Raw genomic sequence first — 20,746 nt, forward strand, 5'->3', positions numbered from 1 at the left:
AGATGTTACTATGGTATACTGAAGTATAATTACAAGCAGTACAATTACAAGTGGCAAAGGCTTTTATTGACAATTACATTAAGGTTTATGCAAAGAGTCAATATTTGCAGTGTTGACCCTTTTCCAAGAACTCTGCAATTCGACCCGGCAACGCTCTCAATCAACGTCTGGGCCACATCCTGACTGATGGCAGCCAATTGTTGCATAATTAATGCTTGGAGTTTGTAAGGAACTTGTGAGGGTTTTTGTTCTCCCGCCTCTTGAGGATTGACCACAAGTTCTCAATGGGATTAAGGTTTGGGGAGTCTCCTGGCCAGGGACCCAAAATTTTGATATTTTGTTCCCCAAGCGACTTGGTCATTACTTTTGCCTTATGGCAAGGTGCTCCATCATGCTGGACAAGGCATTGTTCGTCAAACTGTTTGGTAGGTTGGAAGAAGTTGCACTCGGAGGATGTTTTTGTACTATTCTTTATATATATATTCTTTACATTTATGGCTGTGTTCTTAGGCAAAATTGTGAGCGAGTTCACTCCTTGGCTGAGAAGCCACCCACCCCACACATGAATGGTTTCAGGATGCTTTACTTTTGGCATGGACTGATGGTAGCGCTCACTTTTTCGTCTTCAAACAAGGTTTATTATAGATGCCCCAAACACTCAGAAAGGGGATTCATCAGAGACTTTGACCCAGTCCCAGTTCATCATGACTTTACCCCAGTCCTCAGCAGTCCAATCCTTGAACCTTTTTCAGAATATCAGCCTGTCCCTGATGTTTTTCCTGGAGATAAGTGGCTTCTTTGCTGCCATTATCGACACCAGGCCATCCTCCAAAAGTCTTTGCCTCACTCTGTGTGCAGATGCACTCACACCTGCCCGTTGCCATTCCTGAGCAAGCTCTGTACTGGTGGTCCTCTGAACCTGCCGCTGAATCAACTGTACGAGATAGTCCTGGTACTTCTTCACAAATGCAGTGGAAATGTTTTATGGGGTCCCTCTTTGGCATGAAAATGGCAAAGAGGGACTTTGCTATTGCAAGTCATCTAATCATTCTGGAGTATATGCAAATTGCCATCATAAAAACGGAGGCAGCAGCCTTTGTGAAAATGTATATTTGTGTCATTCTCAAAACTTTTGGCAATGGCTATAGTTAGTAGGGAATGAGCAAATGTGTCTGGGTTCAGTTCATTGAGTGTTCATAGAACCTATCATGAAGACCAGAAATGAAAACTTAAATCTTTGTGCAGCTGGCCAGGCTAGTACCTTACAGTGGAACTTCACCCAAAAGAGGAAGTTCAGCTTTTCCTCCTCCTCCGTTTGACATGTACCCGCTTTTCCTTCCATTCAGATTGCCATGGTGATCTGAGTGGAAGTTCAGCCCCCTCCTTCCCCTACAGCCTCTTGGAACACGTCACAGGTCCCAGGAGACTGTGGGACCATTCATAGGGTACAGTGATGCCACAAGAAATCAGTCAGCTGCCCACAGTTCAGATTCCAGCATCTAGACAAAGAGACCGGCAAAGAGTCGGGTTGGGTGAGGACATTGCTGGATCCTAGGACAGGTAAGTATGGGCTTTTTAAAGTCAGCAGTATTTCATCTGTACTTAAATTAAAAAAAAAGAATTACAAAAAAAAGTGATGGCAGGTAGGAAAATGCCTAAGATTGGATCTCTGACCATGTCTGGTTACTGTCTGCAGGGTCTGACCATCTAGTATAGTAGGTCTGCAGTCTCTGACTATCCATTTTAGTATGTCTGCAGTCTCTGACCATCTCTTGTGGAATTTTTGCAGTCTTCAGTAGCAAGATATTCACTGAATATTTTTTTGTCCCCCAATATAAAAGAAAGTTGACCATCACCGCACTAAGGCATGAAATGTGCATGCATGTACCAAACAGCTCCGATAGACCATTATGCTGCGGAAGGATTCCCCCAGTGTGGGGAATTTATCACTGGAACATTCTGAGTAGCATATGAAATCGTGTACAGGTGCCTACCTTGACCACAGTGCCATTGCTTTGAATTTGCACCTTAATTCCCTCCAGCATAGTGTGCACTATGGATTTTATGTTTGTTCTGCTTTTTAGGATAGGCAAATAAACCCTTAAAAGAAGTTGCTCAGGATGTGGCCGTTTACAACATAAGCTGATTTTCAGCTCTGAATGCTGGACAAAAAAAATAAATAAAAAAATAAATGAGTCTTTTCTCCTTATTTTATTCATCATATACATTTATACAAGCCATAATAAAAAAGGCTATTTTTGCAACAGTTCTGTGAGTTGTTACCTAAGTTGAATGCATGCAGTTTACAAACAAGAGGTAGAAACACGGTATTAAAGACCTAGAAATGCACACACAATGCATTTGTATATTTCACAAGCAAGTACATAAATAAAAACACTTTGAAAATTAATTGGCAGAATTTCAGATAAATAATAAAAACATTGCTGTCAAGTAAAACACGCGGTAAAATAATATCAATGTATTGCAGATGTCTGAAGTGTCTTTGTACTATTTTAGTAATAGTATTGAAAGTTGACAGGTTTTTGTTTGTAAAAAAATGTAAAATTTATGTTCAAGTATCAACGTTTCAGGAGAAAAATACTATTTGCTGGAGATTATGCCAACTCGTGGAAGAGCTTGGCAAGCTTAGATGGTAGTCTCCATGTTTTCTTATGAATCTACTGGGCAAACGCAATACAAGACTGTTTAAATGAATGTCATGGTTTTGTTCCCAATACTCATCCTGGCAAAATGAAAGGTAGCATTACCTTTCACAATACTTAAACCTTTTCTCTAAAATGAGCGCTCCAGTTTAAGTAAGTAAAAAAATAAAAAATAAAAGCTGTCTAGACCTGAGTGATGTGGTGTAACGAGGGTCTTCCTTCTCATGGCTGACAACTGAAGCCTGCTAAGGTGGACTGAATGCTTGTATTTGTTGGCATTCTCCTCTACCAAATATGAAGTTCTACCTTTTCTCTGAAACTTGTAAACCTCATTATCAGTGGGCTGTACAGTAACATTAACAGATGATAATTCATCGCAAAAAAGGATTTCTTTAGGGCAATAGCTTTAAAGAGACATTGATGTTGATCTACCAAAGGCAAATATGACAATAAGACTGTGCTCTTTGCAAGTACAGTTGCACTTACTTTCTTTAGTATATGAAAATGTGTTAAATTGCTTGCATATGATTAGATGATGGAAATCAGCAGAGCTTTAACACATTTACTAAGCTCTGAGGAAAATTTGTGCACATGCACAATCAATTTGCCTTTAGTAAATCCATCCCACTGTTATCTGCTCAATCATAGAAGAGTAACAGTGCATCCTGATAGCCCACCTCTTCGGCGAGGTATACCCACCCATTCATGTGTGCTTACTGTGGTGGATGGCATCACTGCCTGGTCATGTGACTGGCAATAGGCCATTCATTCATGTGTATTGTCACATGGGGAGGTCAAATGCACCCCCTGAACTTGGAAGCCCTTCTCCATGAGAGCAACAGAACAAGGGCTCTGATGTTAGGGGAGTATAACTTGCTACAAGAGTCGGCTATCGGGAGACAATGAATGGGCAAAATAAGTGCCTCTAAACTGTCATAAATCTGTCTTTTCTGTAAAAATACATACAACTGCCAAACAAAAATCTAGAGAAATGTATTATTAAACCAAATTCAGAGATATCCTTTTTGTTTGGAACACATATACAGTAACAAGGAATAAAATAGGATTGATGTCATGACTGCCTTTCAGTTTAGCTTTAAAAAAAAAAGGAAAAAAAAAAAAAAACCTGTAAATACAAATGATATACCAATAATGGGATTTGCCCAAATTTGTCAAAAAGTCTAAAAGCACAAGCTTTATAGAGGCAAAAATGCGTAATACACTTGAAATGCCTTTTTACAATAATAACTATAATGAAGTTAAAGCTATTAAAATGTTGTTAATTGGTAAGTCCATGTATGGATAAATATTGGGCTCACCCTCTATGGAGTGAGCAATTTTATGGTGGCAGTTAATAGGAAAAATTACATAAAAGGCTTTTCCAAAATTGTATTGAAAGATTCACATTAATGAAAATGGCATAATACAAACCAAGCAAGTGGCATCGGTTGTCTAAATTGATGTTCCTTACCAAGTACTGGCTTTCTATAGAGAGCATAAACCCTAGATGTACAAGTCACATAGCAACTTTTGTTACTAATCCTTTGGCGCCCTTGTTAAGCGCTGCTTATACTACGCCACCTACTGTTGAGCCATGTGAACAACACCATAGCGCTTTACAAGCCACACGACAGATACTGGGATTTAACTGACCTAAACTACTGTTTAACATCTCTAACACAGTAGTAGTTCACACACAACAGCCTATGTTACATCATAGTCTTCCCTCTCTAACACTGTCGGTGAAACATATTTACGTCCGTTAGGAAATACCCAATAAAGAGGACAACTGTAAGTAAGCACGTTATCACATGCACAACCATTATATGCAACACACAATATCTGTATAGAAAGCAAATACCAACAAAGTAAAACATGAAAAAAAACAGACATTAGTAATCAAGTATTAGACAAAAGAGATACAAAAGGGTCACAAATAAATTCCTTTGTATAGTTTGTAAAGTCTTTAGGAAGCTACATATTAAATTTCAACTTTTTTTTTCTATACATAAAATGAAATGATAATTTTCTCAGTAAATTCATTGTGCCTTTTTTAATATTGATAAAGAGTTCCGTATAAGGTAATTTACAGTTTTAAGAAATTAGTGCAAAATAAATTGGTTTAAAAGTAGAACGTCAAGTAGCAACATCAAAATGGATAATAAAATGAATCAAGACTCCACATGGCTGGATTTGAATAGTTTTTACTGTTCCTACACAGTATAAAGTGCTCTGCTTCTGCTTCTCTTTGTAAAGATGAATGGATGAATGTTCTGGATCCAGACCTTAATAAAGAAACTCCCATGCAGGTAACATGGAGTCCTTTTGCTGTTGCAGCCACCATTCCTGAAGGTCTAGCTTCCATTTCCAACATCTCGTCCATTATTACTGGAGCAACCACAGTCTATTATTCATTTTACACATTAGAAATACATACACAAGGTTAAAATTTGCAGAAATTTCCTTCCGTGTCACGTGTATGTTGAAAGGCATATTTTGCAAGGAGTGTCTTTAAAATAAGGCAGCCTTCCTGCATACTTAAATTTTCAGTCCTGGGATTATTGTTCGTCTCTGAAAGGCTCCAAAAAAGGGACTTCTAGTTCTCTTTCCGAGCATTAGATGGAAAATCTCTAGTAACAGAAACAAAGAACTAAGCTATAGTGGTCCCTTGTTTAGCTATTCCATGTTTCAGTGGATACTGTTACTAATCATACACAGCCACTGCTCCGTAGCAAAGTGCCGACAGTCTATTTTCAACATTGGCTTTATCTAAAAAAGAGAAGCGGAAAAAAGAACTATAAACAAAGAGCAAAACATAACTAAAAGCATTTGACTGATCCTATCATTATACATATATACTGATACAAGTAAACTCCATGCAATATGCTATATACAGAATTAATTTTTTTTTATTTTTTTATTTTTTTAATATATTTATTTTACAGTATATAGGAGCTCTTTGAGAAGCCAAAAGATTTGAATTTCCATCCATCCAGTCCTAAAATGTAATCAGCCCCTCACCAGAACGGCCCCCTCACCTTCCCTAAACCTGCATTACATTTTGCACATATGACAGATAAGCAATGTGTTCTAGAACTTTCCTAATAATCAGAGCTGCAGCAGCCTGTGGCTCACCAAACAGAAATGACCACAATGTTACATAGCCCAGACGCAGGGCCGCCATCAGGGGGGTACAGGCAGTACACCTGTAGGGGACCCGGATGGCAACCCCCCCCCTTTTTTTTTTAAATAAAAATAAATAAATCAGGGCCAGGAGGTCCCCAGGGCCTCAGATGTCAGTCCCCTGTTTTAATTTTTTTATATATATATTTTTTTTTTTGAAAGGGCCCAGAGGTCCCCAGGGGCCCGTGTGGCAGCCCCCCTTTTTTTTTATAATCAAAAAAAAAAAAAAAAAAATATATATATATATATATATATATATATATATATATTTTTTTTTTTTTGTTGTTTTTATTAAAGGGCCCAGAGGTCCCCAGGGCCCCGGATGGCTACCGCCCTTGTTTTTATATATATTTTTTTATTTTTTGTCAGGGGCCCAGAGGTCCCCAGGGCAACCCCAACACTTCTTTTTTAGTTCATCAACACCCAAAGCCCCCTAATTTGACCCCCCCCCCCCCCGGTTCTTTGCTCCAGGGGGCCCATGCCTGAAGTTGTGTAAGGGACCCCTTAATTCCTGATGGCGGCCCTGCCCAGACGTATGAGTTTCTGTGCCTTCTAAATTTTTAGACTTGTCCCTATTGATGTCTAGCCACTTGCCGACCGCTGCACGCCGATATACGTCGGCACAATGGCAGCAGTGGGCATACCTGTACGTCCCCTTTAATTTGCGGTCTACTGGGCGCATGCGCCCACCACGTACTGCGTGACCGTGCCTGCAGGTCCCGAGGACTCGATGTCCGCCGGTGTCTTGCGATCATGGCACAGAGGCACAACGGGGAGATGCCTATGTAAACAAGGCATTTCCCTGTTCTGCTAAGCAACATGACAGGGATCTATTGCTCCCTGTCATCGGGAGCAGTGATCTCTCATGTTGTAGTAAGAACATCCCCCATACAGTTAGAATCACTCCCTAGGACACACTTGATCGTCCCCTAGTGTTTCACCCCTTCCCTTCCGGTGTTATTTACACAGTAATCACTGTTCTCGGATCTACACTGAAAGTCATATATACAATATATATATATATATACAAAATAGTGCAATGGCAAGATAGAAAAGCTACACATTTACTTTTTTTCTGAATACTCACACTTGTGGACGTTTTCTATGTCTGCGGGACTCTGCAGGATCTTGGTTAGGCCTTCTAATAGTAGTGCTGCTTTGTGGTAGCGATAAGCAATATCCTCTGCATGCTGGAACATCTCATCTAGTGCTGCTGACTGGACCTAGTTTACGGGAAAATTAAAAAACTTTCTCAACACCAAACGATAATGAAGAAAATCTTTGCTGTTGGCACCTATCCTTCTGAAAATGCTTGTCTCCTTTCTGTCATACTGATTCAATAGCTTTAGTACTTCCCTAGTTACTGACCTAGAAATGAATGCTGATGGGGGTTCAAACTTTACTTGAAGTAGTATACTTGTTCTGGGAAGCAAATTTAAGGAGACACTTGTCTTGCCCATGCCATGGTGTTTTCTATACAGGTAACAAGCTGAGATGGGGAGTGCTCCTAATCTCAGCTTGTTACCTGTATAAAAAAAAAAAAAAAAAAAGACACCTGTCCAAAGAAATCAGATTCCAATCTCTCCACCGTGGCCAAGACCAAAGAGCTGTCTAAGGATGTCAGGGACAAGATTGTAGACCTACACAAGACTGGAATTGGCTTCAAGACCATCGCCAAGCAGCTTGATGAGTGGGTGAAAATTGGTGATTATTCGCAAATGGAAGAAACACAAAATAACTGTCAATCTCCCTCAGTCTGGGGCTCCATGCAAGATCTCACCTCATGGAGTTTCAATGATCATGAGAATGGTGAGGAATCAGCCCAGAACTACACAGGAGAATCTTGTCAATGATCAGCTGGGACAATAGTCACCAAGAAAAGAGTTGGTAACACAATATGCCGTGAAGGACTGAAATCTTGCAGCCCCCTGCTCAAGAAAGCACATGTACAGGCCCGTCTGAAGTTTGCTAATGAACATCTGAATGATTCAGAGGAGAACTGGGTGAAAGTGTTGTAGTCAGATGAGACCAAAATTTTGCTATTTGGCCTCAACTTAACTTGCCGTGTTTGGAGGAGGAGGAATGCTTCCTATGACCCCAAGAACACCATCCCCACTGTCAAACATGGAGATGGAAGCATTATGCTTTAGGGGCCAAGTACGGTCAAATCTTGAGTGAAAATGGGTCGTGGATGGGTAATTCCAGCATGACAATGACCCAAAACATACAGCCAAGGCAACAAAGGAGTGGCTCAAGATAAAGCACATATAATAAAAAGGAGGAAAAACTCAAGAGACTGCTTATAGTCTAGGAGTCAATAGTTCTTAATTGAACGTAGACAGGTGTCCCAGGTGTGGGTTTAACTGGCTCATAAAGCCCCCTTTGTTTATGCTCAAGATAAGGCACATTAAGGTCCTGGAGTGGCCTAGCCAGTCTCCAGACCTTATTCCTTTAGAAAATATGTGGAGGGAGCTGAAGGTTCAAGTTACGTCAGCCTCAAAAACGTAATGACTTGGAGAGGATCTGCAGAGAAGAGTGGGACAAAATCCCTCCTGAGCTGTGTGCGAACCTGGTGGCCAACTACAAGAAACGTCTGACTTCTGTGATTGGCAAGAAGGGTTTTGCCACCAAGTACCAAGTCATGTTTTGTGAAGGGGTCAAATATACTTCTTTCACTTAATAAAATGCAAATAAAATGTACAACTTGAAATGCGGTTTCTGGAATTCTTTGTTGTTATTCTGTATCTCACTGTTAAAATAAACCTACCATTAAAATTATAAATTGACAATTTCTTTGTCAGTGGGCAAACGTACAAAATCAGTAGGAGATCAAATACTTTTCTCCTCACTGTAACTGAAAAAAGATATACGACTAAAGAGAGAAGTAACTTCTCCTTACTCACCATCTCCACAGCACAGTTGTAGATTAACTTTTCTGCTGTGACACTGTTGATCTCATCCACAAAACGCTGCTTGTCTGAAAAAAAAACGGTTGAGCTGCTCCGTGAGCTTCTTGCACATGCTGATGCAGAATTTATATCGCTCGTTCATGCTTTTCACCACTGCAACATCAAAGATGGTAGATGCACGCACCAGAAATAAGTAATACTTATGATATTCTTAATTGCAATTTTCATCAAAGGTATGGATAATATTACTGTAATATTTGTTCTTGCGAAAGCTTACCTTGTTTTACAGCACTTGAAGGCGTCAGCTTCCCAGATTTGATTTGCGATTTGGCAAGTTGCAGGGAAGATGCCAGGAACTGAGCCGCTTTCATGTACAGCACCAGCTGTTCCACTTGTCTGCGGGGAAATAACAGCAGCAGCTTAGGTCAACTACTGGCCTCATTAATGTCTCAATAGGAAATACAGTTCATGTTGTCACATCTCGATCCTGGTGCTCAAAGCAATCCAACAGAGATTATTTACTAATCCGAACAGATTGCCCAAGCTGATGAAAACACAGAAAGCACATAATCATGTCGGCACCATGTAGAAACCTGAACAGGTTCCAGAGTGCTCATAGCTACCGGACAACATGCAAAGTATTCCAGTACAAAGAAATAAACAATGAGTTGATCACTCCTCTGTACTTACCCCCATTCTTTGCTCAGTTGACTTATCTGGTCTACTACCACACTCTCTTGAATCTGATAGAGAGACATAGCAGAGGTGCACAAATCTGAACTCCCTCCACGGGCCGCCGTCAGCTCCATCACACAGTCTGTGAACATCAGCATCAGATTGAGGTGCCTGAGAGTATCTGTGTGCTCCCGCTGCATTGGGAAAGAACATTACAGTTCAGGAACACTGAAATCTTTTTCATGATCTTCTAATACATATATACTAACTGCCCCAGCTACCCATATACACCAAGACAAGCTGTACAGCAAATTTATATTAACCTCTCAAGGACCAGGCCTTTTTCGGACACTTGTTTAAATTAGTATTTTTTTTTTTGCTACAAATTTGTAAAAATATCTCTCTCTCTCTCTCTCTCTCTCATATATATATATATATATATGTATATATATATATATATATATATATATATATATAACAAATTTTTTTTTATTTTTTTTTAAAAATACACTGAATAATAAAAAAAATAAAAAAACAGTAAAATTAGGCCAATATTTTGGTATAATGTGAAAGATGATGTTACGCAGAGTAAAGAGATATCCAACATGTCACGCTTCAAAATTGCACATGCTCGTGGAATGGTGACAAACTACAGTACCTCCAAATCTCCATAGGTGATGCTTTAATTGTTTTTTTTTTTCACAGGTTACCGCTTTAGAGTTACAGAGCAGGTCTAGTGCTAGAATTATTGCTTTAACGATTGCGGCGATACCTCACATGTGAGGTTTTAACACCGTTTACATATGCAGGCGTGACTTGCGTATGTGTTCGCTTCTGCGTGCAAGCTCAGAGGGACGGGGCGCTTTATAAAAAAAAAAAATGTTTTAAAAATAAAATAAAAAAAAAGCGCCTTCAGTGTGCAAGGGGTCTATGGTCTAAGTCATGGGCCTTCAAACTCCGGCCCTCCAGCTGTTCAGGAACTACACATCCCATGAGGCATTGTAAAACTCTGACATTCACAGACATGACTAGGCATGATGGGAATTGTAGTTCCTGGTCATGTCTGTGAATGTCAGAGTTTTACAATGCCTCATGGGATGTGTAGTTCTAAAACAGCTGGAGGGCCGTAGTTTGAGGATCCCTGGTCTAAGTCTACAGGAGGAGAGACAGTACCTCCATCAGAGTTTCTTCAGGTAGCTCCGGTGCTTCAAATGTAATGAAATCTTCCAGGCTGGGAGGGGATGTACCATAGGACATATATTTCATGCTTGGGGCTACATCAGCTCCAGGAGGAGACGAACCCATGTGAATACCAGAAGGAGATCCCATATGCACACGACCACTGGTGGAGCAGAGAGAGCCTCCAGAGCTGTTTGAGCCAACTGCAAGTTACAAAACAGGCTTTTATTACCATGTTCTAAAGAAAGGAGAAGGGTACATAAATTCGTTTGACCGCACTGGTAATGTTAAATGATGTAAAATAATAGTTTAGTTTAAATCATAGCACTTTACAAAAAGAATGAGGAAAAACATTGGTTGGATAAATACATTTAAAAAAATTTTTTTCTTATTCCTAAAATAGGAAAGAAGAACAAAATCAGATGCAGCCCTAAAATCATTGGTTTTAATCCCAACCACTATCTGCATGGAGATTAAATGTCCTCCCTGAGTTTGCTGGGGTTTCCTCCAGATTCCTCAATTTTTTCCCACACTCCAAAGACATGCTGGTAGGTAATGGTCTCCTGTTTACTGACCCTAGTATGTGTATGTATCCATGCAAAATGGGGACCTAAGACTGTAAGCTTCTTGAGAGCAGATGTAAATATACAATATATGATATTGTAAAACGCTGCCCAAATTGTTGGCGATTTATTAATACCTGTGAATAAAATATAAAGTGCTGGTGGGACCTGAAAACACTGCTCAGTGCTAGTATAAGGCTTTGCTGCGAGTAAAGCCACAATTTCCATTACAAAAACATTCTGCATTATGGCCATTTAGAGAAGCTTTTCCTCAATTCAAAAAGCTGTAATGCAGGTGTTATTTGCCATAATGACTTATTTAGAGCAAGCTTGAGACACATTCTGTTCTAAATAGTGATGATTATGGCAAATAACGCATGTGTATTAGCTTTGTTAATTGTTGTTAGAGTGTGATATTGTAATAGAGGAAAGGTGCCACGCAGCACAAGAGAAACTGACTTCATACACAGCTATAGAAAATCATAGAGGACTTGCCTGAAGTGGTCCTCTTCCTCATCATCATATGTGTGCATGTTGGAGGGGTAGAACTGTTAGGAGGAGATCCGACGGTAAACATAACTGCTCTTGTACTGGCAGAGGGCACAGTCAGGACAGTTCCTGTACCACCTGAAGGGACTTTAAAAGTTTAGAGATTATTATATATTTCACCTGAAGCAGAAGCACAAAAGACACAACACATTCATGATTGACCAATAGCTCCATCATTTATTACTGCTCACTGGTACTTGTGATCCTACAATTGGGTATAAGGATTTATACAATAGCAGGAACAAATATGAGCTTTTGCTGGGCGCCATGTGCGTTCCTGTGCCTTTAGGAAGGGGGTGGCCTAATTAATCTATCCATTCTTATATGCGATCTAAGTATGAAGGCTCTCGAAATTTAGCGATAGGACCGCGCTGTATACAGAGGTCCCCTGGCATGGGCTCTATAGCTTGCACATAGATTTGCAAATGTGTGCAAACAAAACCCTCTGTTTTTTTTACGAAAACTGTTAGACGGGCCAGTTTGGATCTTTTGCAGGCTGGCTGGTAAGTGTGCTGGAAAATCTTTTGTGTGTTTGTGATGTGCATTGCCCTTCCATGTGCACCTTGTTGCAAAGGCCAGTTAAAAGGGTTGGTGTGGTTGCCACTTTTTTGTACCGAGCAAACTGTTGCTTTTTTTATATAGGCAAAAACTATAAATAGAACAAGGTAATTACACAGCACAAGAACATTTAAATAGACTAGTACCTGTGTCCATTGGACGTTCAGAGTTCAGGCTGTCTGTGCTTCCTTGGTAATGCTGCCCTCCCAGAGTAGCTCTTACTGTCTGATCTGACAATTTTCCAGCACTCACAGACCTGTTAAAGACAATACTGTATAGATCAGTGGTAGTATAAAGCAGGGGCTTGAAATAAGTTGCTTAACATTATCTTATGGCTCTGTATACAGCGATTAAAGCGGAGTTCCACTAGTTTTTCAGTTTATTAAAAGTCAGTAGCTACAAAAAGTGTAGCTGCTGACTTTTAATAAACAGACACTCACCTGCCCCATGGTCCAGCGATGTGGGCGATTGAAGCCTCATTCCTCTCCCTCTCTCCTCCCTGTGGTGCTTGCGCTTCACAGCCAAGTGCGTATGGAAAATGCTTGGATTTGTGCTGCGCTGTTAATGACTGAGCAATCTTCTGGGACATGCGACGTGTCCCAGTAGATAGCAGGGAGGGGAGAAGAGGAGTTGTCTAGGCGGGGCGTTGGTGGAAGTGGGATTTGAGTACCTGTCAAAACTAGGTACCCCCCCCCCCCCCCACAAAAAAAATTGGATTTTTGTACTCACCGTAATATCTATTTCTCCGAGTTCATGGATGGACACAGAACCAATTGACCTTAGGGTATTATCCTCCTTTCTAGGAGATTGACTAGGCAGAAAAACAGCATGTTAAGTGTTAAACACTCCACACAGTATAGTACCACCCAGGGGGCGGTTCCCCCAGGTACATCCCTCATCCTCTGCTCTGCAGCCTCAGTTTGTAAACAAGCAGTACAAACAAAGGAGGGGTGGGTGCTGTGTCCGTCCATGAACTCAGAGAAATGGATTTTACGGAGAGTACAAAAATCCTATTTTCTCTTCTGTTCATGGATGGACACAGCAGCAATTGACCTTAGGGACGTCCCCAAGCAGTGTAAAAAAATCGAGGGGTGGGAAAACACAGCAAACCAACTTCACCCCAAACAAACCAGAGCTCCTCAACGGAGGAACTTCAACCTTAAACAGCCACCTGCAAGACCTTGCGGCCAAAGGAGGCATCCGAAGATGCACTCACATCCACCTTGTAAAACTTTGAGAAGGTGTGGACTGACGACCAGGTCGCTGCTATACACACCTGTAAAACAGACGCTTGATGGCGAAAAGCCCAAGAGGCACTAATTGCCCTGGTCGAATGCGCCGTAACCGGGAAGGGGGGCGCCCGCCCCTTTAGGGCATAGGCCTGAAGCACAACCTGCCTGATCCACCTAGAAATGGTGGCCGAGGAGACCGACCAACAACAAAACAAGTTTTGGCGCCTAGTGACTGGAAAGGTGGAAATAGGATTAAAAATGTAACATAGATAAATAAATGATTGGCTGTGATGAATAGAAAATTCTACCAAACGTTAGATCAGCAGCTAAATGGTATGACGCATCAGGAGGGATGTGAAAAATGGTGAGCAAAACAAAGAATCCATAAATGAAGCGCTTGATCATTAAAACATTGAGTGTCCAAGCAATGATAAATAAAAAGTAATATTTATTGCCATGAACACGATAAATCCTTCAGCAATCCTCCGTGTGGTGGATAATATGGTTACCAGTCACGATCTTATGTATAGAAAAAATCACAGGCAATCAACTTTGAAGCATGCGGCACTTCTCACCCACAGGCACAGCTCCACTGGCAGATGGGTGCATGTAGAACCCAGAAGCAACAGCACTGGTGTGTTGTAACAAAATTACCCGATCCGAAGGGAACGGATGGCCAAGCGGTATTGATGGAGTAAAGCACCGGAGCGGGAGAAGGCTCGAAGGTGTGGCTGTGGTGAGTCCGCGGTGTTGTTATGCTCCGCTCACGTGTACGCCGGGCGCTTCCTGGTCAGGACGTCACGTTGAATCAGGACAGCACAGCGAGAACGAGGCTTGGAGACAGCGGAGAGGGTTGGCTGTAACAAACCAATGGGAGGGTTTGTGCTGGCGGTGTGCAAAGCGGCTGGATGCGATCAGGCTGGGTAGATGGACGGAGGTGGCTGAAGAAAAATCTATCTGGTTGCAATCTTGACAACATGTATCGGGACACGGCCCTTCATCAGGTCATGTGATTGAAACAACCAGTGAGCTATTTATAGGGAGCTGCGCGTGTGAATTGAGGCTGCCAATAGCAGACATTCGTGCAATAATAAACATACCAATAAAAACATGCAACAGACCCTTGGTTAAATGAATTATTCAGCACATGGTAGATTTAAAAAAATAAGAACTAATAAAAAATGAGAGAAAAGTTTATAAATATCTAAAAGCTACGGGATGGATAACATATCAGGCTATAAAAGATTACTGATTTCTAAACCCTCATTCAAGCCATTAGGGGATAGGGAAGATAATTTATATATCCAGAAAGATTCGCGCTTGCATAGGAAGACAAATCTTTCATTATCCGTGAGAGTACCACCAGGTATGTTTTCGATCGCAACGACTTTTAGATGACTAAAGTTTTTGGCATGATGACATTTAAAAAGTGTCCCCTGCACAAACGTACGCACCAGAAAGTACGCTGCCAAGGGTTGCTGAAAGAAAACAGCCAAGGCCGAAATCTGACCCTTAATCATACCTAAGGCAAGAGCCTGATCCACTCCACGCTGTAAGAACAGCAGAATCCGGGACATCACGTATGCACGGGGGTGCCAATTCATCTCCTCACACAGAGATCCAAGCCTTCCACATACGATGGTAAATCTTCCGGGAAGTAGACTTCCGCGCCCACAGCATGGTAGAGATTATTAAGTCCGACAGACCCTGGGAGGCGCATAAGGCGCTAATAAGGGGAAATCTTATCGAATTGGGTGCAAGGAAAAAAAGAGAACATGGTCAGCAGCTCAAACAGGTCTTGCATCAGATTGCTGAGTTGGATAAACAACATAAACTTTCTCTCCACGTTTCACACCTAAAAGCCCTTACCCTTAAAAGAGAAGAACTCAAAACTCTCCTTGCCCTTGAAACTAGACGAAAATTTCACTACATTTCCCAGAAAGTATATGAATGGGGTAACAAACCGGGGAAATTATTGGCTAGGTCACTTACAGCCAGGAAAACGTTATCATTTATACCCAAAGTGAAACTGCCATCAGGAGATTTAGTACACACCACCCCCCAAATATCACGAGCCTTTAAGGAATTTTATGCTGACTTATATAACGTGGAAGGTGGTTTGGCCTCTTTATCTCTTGCCGAAAAACGTAAACGAATCCTCGCCTTTCTTAGACAAGCCAATCTCCCTAAGCTTTCAAAGTCCGCCCTTAGCGCTCTCGAAGCGGATTTCTCCGTGGAAGAATTTAATTTAGCACTCAAGTCCTCCTCTTCCGGTAAAGCCCCTGGCCCTGATGGCTTCACCCTCCTATATTACAAAACCTTTAGAGATGTCTTATTCCCCCACCTTGTAATCTACGCAAATTCTGTTTCCCGTGATTCCCCCCTTCGACCTGAATCATTATCCGCCCACATCACGGTTATCCCTAAACCTGATAAGGACCCTACCCTGTGTAGCAGTTATAGACCCATCTCCCTTTTAAATGTTGACACCAAACTCTTTGCCAAAGTAATAGCGAATAGATTGCTTCCCCTTCTACCTAAGTGGGTCTCGGCTGATCAAACCGGTTTCATTCCAAATAGAGAGGCGAGAGACAATTCTCTCCGTACTTTGTCACTGATCCATTATGTGCGGAAGTGTTCCCAGCCCACCCTTCTCCTCTCCACCGATGCTGAAAAAGCATTTGATAGGGTGGACTGGGAATACCTTAAAACTACTCTCTGTCATTTTGGCCTTGGTCCTAAGATGCTCTCTCGTATCTTCTCCCTTTACTCCAACCCTACCGCACAAGTACGTATCAATGGTTCCTTAAGTGATCCATTTACGCTACATAACGGAGCCAGACAGGGTTGCCCTTTATCCCCCTTGTTGTTTGCTATTTCCCTTGAACCCTTTTTGGCTTCTGTTAGGAATAACAGGGGAATTCATGGTATCCAGGTCGGCGCTAGAATACATAAATACGCAGCCTATGCGGATGACGTTTTATTCTTTATCCAACATCCACGTATTTCACTGCCGAGTCTGATGTCTGAATTCTCCTCATTCCAAGGTCTCTCCAACTTTAAGATTAATCTTTCAAAATCCGAAATTTTAAATATAACAGTTCCCCAACGAATGGCTGATCAGCTGAGACCCCTATTTCCCTTTCGCTGGGTTCCATCGCGCATGAAATATCTTGGCATTTATTTGACTCCCCACCTCCATTCTCTCTTTAGACATAACTATATCCCTCTTCTAAATGCCATTAAGGATGATCTCCGGAAGTGGTCTTCCCTCTCTCACTCTTGGCTAGGTAAGGTCAATATAATAAAGATGAACATACTCCCCCGTATTCTTTTCTTGTTGCAAATGATTCCCTTGAAGATCCCAATAGGTTTTTTTACCCTTTTACAAACCATGGTCTCTCGCTTTATATGGAGGGATGGGCGTCCCAGGGTTTCTAGGGAGACTCTTTACAGAGCCAAATGTTCAGGGGGACTGGCTTTACCTAATTTTAAAGCTTACTATCAAGCAGTTATATTAGCACGTATAGCGGATTGGAAATATGCTGCCACCTCCAAATTATGGGTTCAATTGGAACATTCTTTATGTGGCTCTGATCTCTCTGTGACCCCTTGGATCCCACGTTTTTTTAGAAATTTATCCCCTATTACCTCACCTCTCACCTTATCTTCCCTACAAATCTGGGATGATCTACATAAGAAATTTAAGTGGTCTTATAACTCCCCATTAACTCCCTTGATGTCTCACAGATACTTCGCCCCGGGTCTCCTTGATTCGGGCTTTCAGAAATGGTCACCGGATGGCCCTCTCTTATTGTACCATGTTGCCTCCTCCAATTGTCTTAAACCCTTGTCTGAGATTCTGGGTCACAATTCACCCTCATTCTTGGACAAGTGGAGATACAAGCAATTGAGTAGTTTTTTCCATACATTGCCACGTCCCTTAAGAGGTATCTCAGATCTCAACAGCATAGAACAGATTCTTCTGCCTAGGGATCCTCCTACACGTTCTATCTCCCAATTCTACAAAGCCCTCCTGGACTTACAATGCCCTTTGTATCCAGAATATATATCCCGATGGGAGAAGGATTTGGAGATTACTATTACTGATAAAAAAAAAGGATAAGATACTCAAGCTTACACATGTCTCTTCCCTGGCTTCTTCCATGACTGAATCTAACTTCAAGCTCCTAACTAGATGGCACCTCACTCCTGCCAAGCTTCACCGTATGTTCCCTAGTAATTCCCCACTCTGTTGGAGGAATTGCGGTCAAATTGCCACCCATGCCCACATTTGGTGGTCTTGTCCCCTCATTCGCCCTTACTGGACAGAAGTCTTAAACTTGATATCTCAGATCACGGAGGTACAAATCCCCCTTGAACCGTGGACGGTTCTCTTCCACGCCACCTCTAGGCCCATTGGCAAATACAAGCGTTCAATCACTCCACACCTTCTTAATACAGCCAAAGCCATTATCCCTCGTCTCTGGGGTCAACCTGAAACTCCTTCCATTAAAACATGGTTACAAAAGATTTCTGAGGTTAGCCTCATGGAAGAACTCACTCACATTGCAAGAGACACCAGTGAACAACACTCCCGAATCTGGGCGTCCTGGTCTTCATTCATCTCTACACAGTGCTATTTAGATATTATTTCTTCGCCCCCTTACGGGTCTGAAGCCACATGAGGCGGTCTTTCACCAAATTGTGACCCTTTATCCCACTCCCTGACATGGTTTCCCATTACTCTTGATATCTTACTAAATAAGTCCGATTAGTGATATGCTTGATACGATTGCCATGTGACCCAGCTCTCCCTCCCCGCCCTTCCCTACCCTTCCCTGCTTACCCATCCTACATCCCTCTAATCTCTTTTTCTCCATCTTTTTCCTATCCTCTTTTCTTTTTTCTTTTTCTTCATTTATAGAAAAATTGAAATGCTTGTGTTCTCTATGATGCATCATTTGGTATACTTTCCAATTTACTACTCTGTATTGATGCCTATTTGGAGAGCTGACTTACTTTTATTGTATTGTCTATTTCTATCAATAAAAAAATATATTAAACAAAAAAAAAAGTCCGACAGACCCCGGTCCCTCAGCACCTGGTTCTCAACATCCACGCCGTTAAAGCTAATGACTGTAAAGCAGGATGAAAGATAGGACCCTGCGACAGAAGATCCTCTCGCAGTGGCAGGCGCCACGGAACATCTGCCACCACACCTGCGTACCAGGGATGGCGAGGCCAATCCGGAGCAATGAGGATTATTGGTATCCCCTCGGCTTCCACTCTGCGTAACAGACGAGGAAGAAGCTTCAGAGGAGGAAAGGCGTAGATCAGGCGACCCCACGGTGCCACCAACGCGTCCGACGTGTCCGCCCATGGGTCTCTTGACCTGGCCACAAACCGTGACACCATCCGATTGAGTCGTGACGCCAGAACATCCAGGTCTGGAGTGCCCCATTTCAGACACAGACTCTGAAACACATCCGGGTGTAGCAACCATTCTCCTTGGTCTAGCGTTTGGCGACTTAGGTAGTCCGTCTGCCAGTTCTTTACGTCCAGAATGTAAACGGCCGAAAGAGCTGGAACGTTCTTTTCGGCCCACCGTAGGATGTGAGCGACTTCCGCCATTGCAGCCGAGCTCCGTGTGCCCCCTTGATGATTGACATACGCCACAGCCGCGGCGTTGTCCAACTGAATCCTGACCGGGAGCCCCTGCAGTCTCAGAGACCACTTGGAGAGGCACAGCCTGATCGCCCGGAGTTCCAGGACATTGATTGGCAGGCCGGACTCTTCCCGAGTCCAGCGCCCCATGGTTGACTGAACACCCCAGACTCCCCCCCCCCCCCCCTCCAGCCGGAGAGACTGGCATCCGTCGTGACCACCGTCCAATGGCACAGCAAGAATGACTTCCCGGCCCGAAGCACCGGAGATGTCAGCCACCACACTAGGGAGGACCTGACCAGGCGACTCACCCAGACTTGGTAATCCAGAGACGAAGGGAGCGTGTCCCAACGCAACAGAATTTCTCTCTAACACACGAGTGTGAAACTGAGCATACGGAACCGCCTCGAAGGAGGCCACCATCAGACCCAGAACTCGCATGCAAAAGCGAAGAGACGACCACTTTTGGGTCGCCAATCGCTGCACCGCAGCACGCAGTGTCTGTAGCTTCTCTGTGGGAAGAAAAACTCTCGCCTCCGAGGAATCTAGGACCAACCCCAGGTAACGGGAGCAACGGGGCATGTCGTGGACGGCCCAGCGCGTAGCTAAAGGCTGGCACACGCTCGATGGCCAAACTTGGAGGGACTACAAGGATCGAGGATCCAGCCTGTCACCCAGTCGGCAGTTGACTGTAGATCACAGGATCCAAAAATGCAGGAAAACAAAAAGAAAATACAAAAAAAAAAAAAAACTGAGGCTGCAGAGCAGAGGATGTGGGATGTACCCGGGGGAACCGCCCCCTGGGAGGTACTATACCATGTGGAGTGTTTAACACTTAACATGCTGTTTTTCTGCCTAGTCAATCTCCTAGAAAGGAGGATAATACCCTAAGGTCAATTGCTGCTGTGTCCGTCCATGAACAGAAGAGAAAAAATTATATGCCAGGGGGTTAGAACTCCTTAAAGCTGGATTTCCACTTTTGGGTGGATCTTTTGGGTGGATCCCTGCTTTAAGGCTCTTACAATGTGTCAGGTGCTGAATCAGAGAGGAATAGCACCATCCTCATGAGGCAAAATTGCCAGCACACAATCTATGGAGTTTAATAAAGTATTAACAACAGTTTTTTGGCTACGATTCCCTTTAGGACTACCTACGCCTAATTCAGGCAGGCATTTGTGCCAGTTTTGGCAACATTACCGACACATGCAACAAATTTAGGTAGTCTTTACTACTGCCACTTCAAGAATCTTTTGCAATGGATTGCAGATTAGGAAACTAATGGCAAGACCAGCCCTGAGTTTACATACAGAGAAATGCCAGTGCTCAGAGAGGGTCATGTGTGTCCTGGAAAGCAGACATAACAGCTTGTTGCATAGTGTTCTGTCCCCTTCCTCACATAGCTGGCTGCCTGGAGATTCCCCAGCAGAAAGCTAAAATGTAAACAAAGGGTGAGGTCATTACCTAAATATGTAAAGATTTAGGAAATTACAAGAACACCCAATAGGGAACTAGTCCTCACAGTTGTAGTGCTTGTTGGTTGGGCAGAGCCCCATAGGGAACTGAGGGAC

The 20,746-nt window shown here is 42.6% G+C and overlaps 1 protein-coding gene across 1 annotated transcript in view; it reads right to left on the bottom strand.

Moving 5' to 3' along the window:
• Positions 1 to 2,194: 2,194 nt before the first annotated feature.
• The window catches only part of ULK2 (unc-51 like autophagy activating kinase 2), a 160,884-nt gene continuing 142,332 nt past the window's right edge, over positions 2,195 to 20,746 (bottom strand). Inside the window, 9 exon segments of the mRNA XM_040336905.1 lie at positions 2,195 to 5,432; positions 6,934 to 7,069; positions 8,750 to 8,833; positions 8,835 to 8,908; positions 9,033 to 9,151; positions 9,446 to 9,624; positions 10,604 to 10,812; positions 11,668 to 11,808; positions 12,426 to 12,535. Coding sequence (XP_040192839.1) covers positions 5,368 to 5,432; positions 6,934 to 7,069; positions 8,750 to 8,833; positions 8,835 to 8,908; positions 9,033 to 9,151; positions 9,446 to 9,624; positions 10,604 to 10,812; positions 11,668 to 11,808; positions 12,426 to 12,535 — 1,117 coding nt within the window. The 3' untranslated portion in view covers positions 2,195 to 5,367.

The sequence above is a fragment of the Rana temporaria genome, chromosome 2, assembly GCF_905171775.1.
Source record: "Rana temporaria chromosome 2, aRanTem1.1, whole genome shotgun sequence".
NCBI lineage: Eukaryota > Metazoa > Chordata > Amphibia > Anura > Ranidae > Rana > Rana temporaria.